Raw genomic sequence first — 6000 nt, 5'->3', positions numbered from 1 at the left:
GTGATTTCACGGATACAGAACGTTTACTGTAGAGTCAACCAATGCCTTCAAAAGAAAACTTGATCATCATCTGGAGGAAAAACAATTATAAAGCTTTGGGGAGAGACGGGTGAGGGTGACTAGGGGAATTGATCTTGCAAAGAATTGTCATTGGCACAACAAGCCAAATGTCCTTCTCTATGCTACAATCATTCTATGATCTTACGAACATTTCATTTGATTTGCTACAGTTACCATTGCAAAGAAGTTAATGGCAGAGTGCTTTTTGTTGGTTAAGGTTCCTCTCTCCAATAATGGAAGCAATTCACTTCTCTCGTTTGCTTTTTAATCAACTCCAACTGTGGATTGAGCAACCTTTTCACATTCAAAGTTTACAATTGTTCATGTCCCTTTCGACTATTTTTCATCATAATGGTCATTTTATGGCTCTAATCTAATCCTTTTGATTATAAGAATGGGCACAACTCTTATGTCCATTAGTAGCTTGATGAAAAAGAAACAGGCATATCTTTAGATCACTTCTGATTAAATAATGCATTCACCAAGTTGATGAAACACAAAGCAAATAAAAATACATTTTTAAAAAGGTTATGAACACCAATAGAGTGATGGTTCTCCATGTGTTTGACACTGGAAAAATAACACAAAGAATTTATGTAGGTATACGGACAACAAATATGCAATCATTTCCTATTTAGATCAGAAATTGCATGTCAGTGGAGTGAATGGAAAGGGATCAGGTTCATTAGAATTTGATACAATCGGAATGGTTGGAATTAATAGAAAGAGTTCAATTCTCTACATTCTCCAAAAATTCTGTTGGAGTTCTGTGAAGTGGGAATGATTCTAAAGAATATTGGTCTTAAAATAGGTGTTTGACTTTTGCAACTCGACTGAACATTGTGAAGATGCAACATGAAGTCTCAGAATTAAGATGCTCAGTGGTATTATGGCACAAAGGAAGCCATTCAGCCTATCTTGTTGACACCAGTTCCTCAAATGAGCATCATTATCCAATGGTACTCTCTTGCTTTTCTTCCCCACACCCTTACATACTATTCCTTTCCAAATAATCATTCAGTGCCCTCTGAATGCCTCAATTGAACCGGTTTCCATCACATTTTCAATCACTGCCTTCCATAAACCTAACTATTCACTAGGTGAAAAAGCTTTTTCACACATCACTTTAAAACAATTAAGGTTCCACTTAACAAGATATTTGTACTAGGGCCAGAAAATCTTGTATTATATATTCAACAATTAAATAGGAACAATGCAAATATATATATAAAAACTAGAATTCTATGAGAGGTGGTACATAAAATGAAATTCTTGGTTAATATTAGCAACAAGTAGACACAAACATAAAACAACATTTTACGGCTTTACCTTTTCACCATAGTTAATGATCAGTCAATTAACTCCCTGTGGCTTGAAATGTTCCTCGATTACTACTTCCTTCAATTCTTTCATCTCCTTTCCCACAGACCGTAGCTTTTGGAGTTATGGTTGTCCTCTGGTACCTCAACCAAGTGTTTATTCATGTGTGAAGCTAAGTACATTATTTAACAATATGAGTCATGACAGGCCCAAAGATATCCCACATAATTACCACATAAACACTTTCCAACAGATACTAGTGACTTGGCATTCAGTTTAGCGTCACATACAATAGTTGGGAAAAAAATCTGCTTTGATTCCCATCATCAATATGTCGATAAATAAAGTCATTAGATCTCCCAGCTTACAAAATGTAGTTCACGAAGACAGTGATTAATTTATTACACAGTTACAGAATGATTGACTATGATACAGAATGGAGTTGGAAATTACTGAAGAAGCTCCTCCCAGCTGATTGGCTTTGAGAATACTTCCCTCTCAAGCCATAGGTCATAGTTCATTTGGAATTCCTCTGGCAGTACCAGCTGCTGTCCTAGTACACTCTGCAAACAGTTATCCACTGGAGCAAAATCAGGATTACTTGGATTTTTATCATATCTGCGACTATTAAAACGTTCAATGTTGGCTCTCAAAGCACATTCCTCAGCTTGAAAATCCCACGGACGGGCGTCAAGATCTAAAAATAACATTTTTGAAATTAGAATACTAAATTTAAAAACTATCATCATTTAAAATGGACTTTAAAATATAACATTTAATTCACTGTCAATGATTTAGCTTTTTATAGGATAACAGATCTCAACTATTCAAGTTTAGAAGATGATAGCCCTTTGACCTCATCATTCCAGAATGTGACTGCCATGAATTTCCGATTAAGCTTACAGATCCAAATGAAACTTCCACATAAACATGTAACTGCACTTGAAGTTCTATCGTAAAGAATGCAAGAATGAAAAATACAGCACTACCTTCATACTTCACTGGCAGATCAGCCTAGAGTATATATTTAAGCATGGTTAAACTGAAAGTCCAGACAGCTCCTAGATTTCAGTCTGCCTTGTGATACTATCAATCCCACTGTGTATCTCCACTGTGAAAACTTCCACGTGAAAACGCACGACATGAGCATCTTCACCAAACAGACTGTAGTGATTAAAGGCAGAGGTTTACGAACTTCTCAAAGGGAAAACTGAAGGTGACCAATAACTCCTAGTAGTGAGAGCAAAAGCCATATTACCCAGAAAGAATACAAAAACAAACTTTTAGAGGTACAAATAATCATGACGACCAATGAAGTACTTCAATGGAGAAGGGTCATTTTTAGATGTTTTCAGGAAAATGCAGCATTAAGATATTATCTTTTTATGTTTGCGTATTTTTAATTATGGACTGAAATGGAAAAAGGGCTGTTTTAAAAATCATAGCTTGTACAACAGATTGCGGCACTTTTAAAAATTGTGTTACAAAAAATCATTGTAAATGGAGTTCACTCTGTTGCTTTGTTCAAGCCGTGGAGGAGTTTGATGCAAATGGGATGTTACCAAGGTCTGAACTCAAAGGATATGTACAAAGTATTTTTCAGTAGCTGACTGGTTTGTGGAGTGGTGACCAGTTGTCAATTTCAAAAGTTATCAGTCTGCCAACAACTATATGATGGACATCTGGGTTATGAATGATACTTCCAGAAGCCTTCAGACCTCGAGAAGGGGAAGTGGTAACTTTCTCTGCAGTAGAAAAATCACTAAGTCTACAGAAAGCCACTTTATTTTCCCTCAACAGTAGCCATAAGCTGCAGCTTCCAACAGAAACCAAGAGACTTTACAATTAAGGTACCAGTTTACCTGTGCCTCCTGTAAAGAAGTGAAAAAGAAACCATGGTCTCATTCGACATAACGGCACTGTTCACCTTTATTGACAAAGCCCTAGCCAGAGAAACAATAGCCAACCTGCTGAACAGACATAACAGACAACAGGACGTTGAACCCATCAACAAAGACGGCATACTTAAACTACTGGACTTGTGCCTCACAACACACTTCACATTCAACAACCAGATATACGAACAAATGGTGTTCGAGGTGAGCTGCTGGGATGGATTGAGGATTGGCTGTCTAACAGAAGGCAGAGGGTTGGGATAAAAGGTTCTTTTTCAGACTGGCAGCCGGTGACGAGCGGTGTCCCGCAGGGTTCGGTGCTGGGGCCACAGCTGTTCGCATTATATATTAATAATTTGGATGAGGGAACCGGGGGCATTCTAGCGAAGTTTGCCGATGATACGAAGTTAGGTGGACAGGCAGGTAGTACTGAGGAAGTGGGGAGGCTACAGAAGGATCCAGACAGGTTGGGAGAGTGGTCCAGGAAATGGTCGGTCATTTCCAGTGCGAGCAGCAGCGAAAGTAAGACCGTTTGGTTTTAAAAGTACTTACCGGTAGCGGGCAGCGGTGTTTTTTTTTCTCTTTCACTCTCTCTTCACAGAAAGAGCGGGAGCACCAGGGGGAAGTGACGACGACCAGAGGGGCAGCCGAGACCCGGAAGCAGTTAGTGTAAGCTTACCTGGGTAGGTTTTTTCCCCCTTTAAAAGCGCGAAGGAGAGGAACCCGAGGCACTACACGGGTAGTGCCTCCCACCCGCCCTCCTCCTCTAACCTAATAATAACATCTGTTGTGGTAAGTAGGTAAGTGCTGAATTTTGCTTGTTGTATTCTTTAGACCCAGTTTTTTTTAAAATAAAAGTTAGCTTTAGAGGGATGGCAGTGAAGGCAGTGCAATGTTCCTCCTGCAACATGTATGAGGTGAGGGATGCCATCGACGTCCCTGCCGATTACACTTGCAGGAAGTGCACCCATCTCCAGCTCCTCCAAGACCGTGTTAGGGAACTGGAGCTGGAGTTGGATGAACTTCGGATCATTCGGGAGGCAGAGGGGGTCATAGATCAGAGTTATAGGGAAGTAGTAACTCCAAAGATGGCAGATAGATGGGTGACAGTGAGGGGGACTGGGAGGAAGCAGCCAGTGCAGGGACCCCCTGCGGCCGTTCCCCTCAAGAACAAGTATACCGTTTTGGATACTTGTGGGGGGGATGACTTACCAGGGGAAAGTAACGGGGCTCAGGTCTCTGGCACGGAGCCTGTCCCCGTTACTCAGAAGGGAAGGGTGAAGAAGAGCAGAGCAGTAGTAATTGGGGACTCGATAGTTCGGGGCACAGATAGGCGGTTTTGTGGAACGAGAGAGACTCACGTTTGGTATGTTGCCTCCCAGGTGCAAGGGTACGTGATGTCTCTGATCGTGTTTTCCGGGTCCTGGAGGGGGAGGGGGAGCAGCCCGAAGTCGTGGTCCATATTGGCACCAACGACATAGGTAGGAGGAGTGCCGAGGATGTTAGACAGGCTTTTAGGGAGCTAGGTTGGAAGCTCAGAGTTAGAACGAACAGAGTTGTTGTCTCTGGTTTGTTACCCGTGCCACGTGATAGAGATTCGAGGAATAGGGAAAGAGAACACTTAAATGCGTGGCTACAGGGATGGTGCAGGAGGGAGGGATTCCGGTTTTTGGATAACTGGGGTTCTTTCTGGGGACGGTGGGACCTCTATAAACAGGATGGTCTACACCTGAACCTGAGGGGCACCAGTATCCTTGGGGGGAGGTTTGCTAGTGCTCTTGGGGGGGGTTTAAACTAACTCTGCAGGGGCATGGGAACCCAGATTGTAGCTTCAGGGTGCAGGGCCTGGAGTGTAGGGAGGTTAGGAACATGGCATCAATTTCCAAGGAGGGTGCCTGTAAACAGGAAAGTGGCTTGAAGTGTGTATACTTCAATGCAAGAAGTATACGAAATAAGGTAGGTGAACTTGCAGCGTGGGTTGGTACCTGGGACTTCGATGTTGTGGCTATTACGGAGACATGGCTAGAACAGGGACAGGATTGGCTGTTGCAGGTTCCAGGATTTAAATGTTTTAGTAGGGTCAGAGGTGGGGGTAAAAGAGGGGGAGGTGTGGCATTGCTTGTCAAAGATAGTATTACAGTGGTGGAAAGGACGATGGATGAGGACTTGCCATCTGAGGTAGTTTGGGCTGAGGTTAGGAATAGGAAAGGTGAGGTAACCCTGTTAGGAGTCTTTTACAGACCTCCTAATAGTCCTAGATTCATTGAAGAAAGGATAGGGAAGGTGATTCAGGAGATGAGTGACAGTAATAGGGTGGTTGTTATGGGGGACTTTAACTTTCCTGATATTGATTGGGAAAGCTATAGCTCAAGTTCGTTAGATGGGTCAGTGTTTGTTCAATGTGTGCAGGAGAGTTTCCTGACACAATATGTAGACAGGCCAACAAGAGGTGAGGCCATACTGGATTTGGTTCTGGGTAACGAACCAGGCCAGGTGTTAGAATTAGAGGTAGGTGAGCACTTTGGGGATAGTGACCATAATTCGGTGATTTTTACTCTCGTGATGGAGAGGGATAAATGTGTACTACAGGGCAAGAGTTATAGCTGGGGTCAGGGAAATTATGATGCGGTGAGGCATGACTTAGGATGTGTGGCTTGGAAAAGTAGACTCCAAGGCAAGAGTGTAAATGATATGTGGAGCTAGTTCAAGGAGCAACTATTGAGTG

At 42.2% G+C, this 6000-nt stretch overlaps 1 protein-coding gene across 1 annotated transcript in view; it reads right to left on the bottom strand.

Moving 5' to 3' along the window:
* Positions 1-303: 303 nt before the first annotated feature.
* Positions 304-6000, bottom strand: part of strip1 (striatin interacting protein 1) — a 215805-nt gene continuing 210108 nt past the window's right edge. Inside the window, exon 21 of the mRNA XM_087973399.1 lies at positions 304-2077. Within this exon, the coding sequence (XP_087829525.1) occupies positions 1830-2077 (248 nt within the window). The 3' untranslated portion in view covers positions 304-1829. The remainder of the gene's footprint in view (positions 2078-6000) is intronic.

This window comes from Chiloscyllium plagiosum, unplaced genomic scaffold (assembly GCF_037043375.1).
Source record: "Chiloscyllium plagiosum isolate Xiang-an unplaced genomic scaffold, Cpla_swu_hap1 HiC_scaffold_26, whole genome shotgun sequence".
Lineage (NCBI taxonomy): Eukaryota > Metazoa > Chordata > Chondrichthyes > Orectolobiformes > Hemiscylliidae > Chiloscyllium > Chiloscyllium plagiosum.
Note: the sequence above shows the minus strand (reverse complement) of the source record. Positions and strands in the feature narration are given on the sequence as shown.